Raw genomic sequence first — 1720 nt, 5'->3', positions numbered from 1 at the left:
TAACGTGTTCACAAAACTTGTTCAGGGATACTTGCAATTGCTTTCCTGCTACCTCAAGGGCCAACAACGTTGTCTTGTCTTTTCATTCCTTCCAGCTTCTCCGGGAAAAAGAGGCTGTTACAGAAGTTCACAGCCATCTTCCTGGGTGAGTTCTCAAAGGGCAAAGCTGCTGGGCCATGCTTGTTTTCAAATCAAATGCTTGACACAAACAAGAAACAAGGGAGACCACAACCAGACTGGGGGTCTTTGAGAAATCAGACGTTTCCCAGGCCTGCAGCACCCAAACCAAGTCTGTCTCAAAATGAGTGATGTGAGAGAAAGATAAATAGTTTTGTCAGAGAAAAGGCAAAACATCTGGGGGACGATTCTTCCCTGGGATAAATAATTTCTACCTTCACATCAGCTGAAGACAAGGCGACTTTCAGGGTTTGGCACTTTTTTCATAGATGTAATTAACATCAAGTTCCTATTTTCTGATTGGGGGCAACTGTCCTTATGAAAACCACTGCAGTGTATATTCCATAATAAGGCTCCAAACCACTGCAACAAGCCATAATGCTGCTCCCACAGTCTTGGTGCTTACTGCAGATTATGTTTTCTAAATAAGGATAAGAATGAAGAAAATCAATGAAAACATAATAATAAACAGCAAGCTTTTTAATATAAAATGTATGCTTTCTTATTTTTTAATCCTGGGGCTCTTAAGGACAGAAGAGATTTTTTAATTTTATTTTATTTTTTCTCTCAAGCTGTATCTGGGCAGAAAGTTGCGTGCCCTAACGCAGTATGTGGCTCACAGCAAATAGCACAGCAGTGACTACGCATGTCTGTCTGCTTTCTCTTTATATATACCCTGAGCAAGGATTTTTCTAGTCTCATACATCAGTCACAATCCTCTGCAGTGATTCCCTAAAGTCTGTCTGTACCTTCAGCACAATAAAAAAGGAATGGGCTGCTTGAAAAAGGCTGCTTTGTCTCTCTAAAAGACTGGCACTGCAAAATCCCTGAGGCTGTATTTTTAGCAGCTCCTCAGGAACAGATTGCCCTTTAAGGCTCTAAATGGGAAGAATGACAACAAAATTTGAGATGCGCATTCAGTCCTTTAGTCACTCCAGATACATTCCTTTTAACATTCTGAAAGTTTGTGATTGTAAAGCCAGCAAGAACTCCCATGACCAGAAAATGCCATTTCATGTCACGGGTCTTTTAAGAGCAAAACCGAGCTACCTGGAACATGGCAAGAAGAAAATAATTCATCGAGGCTGTGTTGAATACTGGAATAAACTATGACTCCTACTATGCTTTGTACTCTGTTTTAATTGATTTTATAGACATTATTGTGGAATAATAACTTTGAGCAACTGAGTATGTTGGCAGACAGCAAATAATTGTGCAGTAGGCTGTTCATCTAAAGCCTCACAAATTAATATGGCAGTTACACTCACCTGTTTTGTATCCGGAGTCATAAGGTTTAAGCTGGTGGTGGAGATATTCAGCATTATACTCATTCCTGCAAACTGAAGATTGCTCTTTCCCAAGATGCTAGAAAGAACTTTACTTGGTGGCTGTGAGGAAGCAGGGGAAAAAGCACATTTTTGTTCTGTGTTTATTCAGGATGATCTTCACTGTATGCAGGGTTAGCTGCAACACCTGTTTTCCTTTGCAGAGAACTGTCATTCATAATAGTCATACTACTACTACTACTAATAATAATAATTAT

At 39.7% G+C, this 1720-nt stretch overlaps 1 protein-coding gene across 1 annotated transcript in view; it reads right to left on the bottom strand.

Annotated features, from left to right (window-relative positions):
• The window catches only part of SHC3 (SHC (Src homology 2 domain containing) transforming protein 3), a gene marked incomplete at its 5' end in the record, with an annotated part of 21267 nt that extends 19702 nt beyond the window's left edge, over window positions 1-1565 (bottom strand). Inside the window, one exon of the mRNA XM_010180515.1 lies at window positions 1446-1565. Within this exon, the coding sequence (XP_010178817.1) occupies window positions 1446-1565 (120 nt within the window). The remainder of the gene's footprint in view (window positions 1-1445) is intronic.
• Window positions 1566-1720: the final 155 nt, after the last annotated feature.

Source organism: Mesitornis unicolor, unplaced genomic scaffold (assembly GCF_000695765.1).
Source record: "Mesitornis unicolor isolate BGI_N332 unplaced genomic scaffold, ASM69576v1 scaffold10190, whole genome shotgun sequence".
NCBI lineage: Eukaryota > Metazoa > Chordata > Aves > Mesitornithiformes > Mesitornithidae > Mesitornis > Mesitornis unicolor.
The sequence above is the reverse complement of the archived record's forward strand: the minus strand, read 5'-3'. Positions and strand labels throughout refer to the sequence as shown.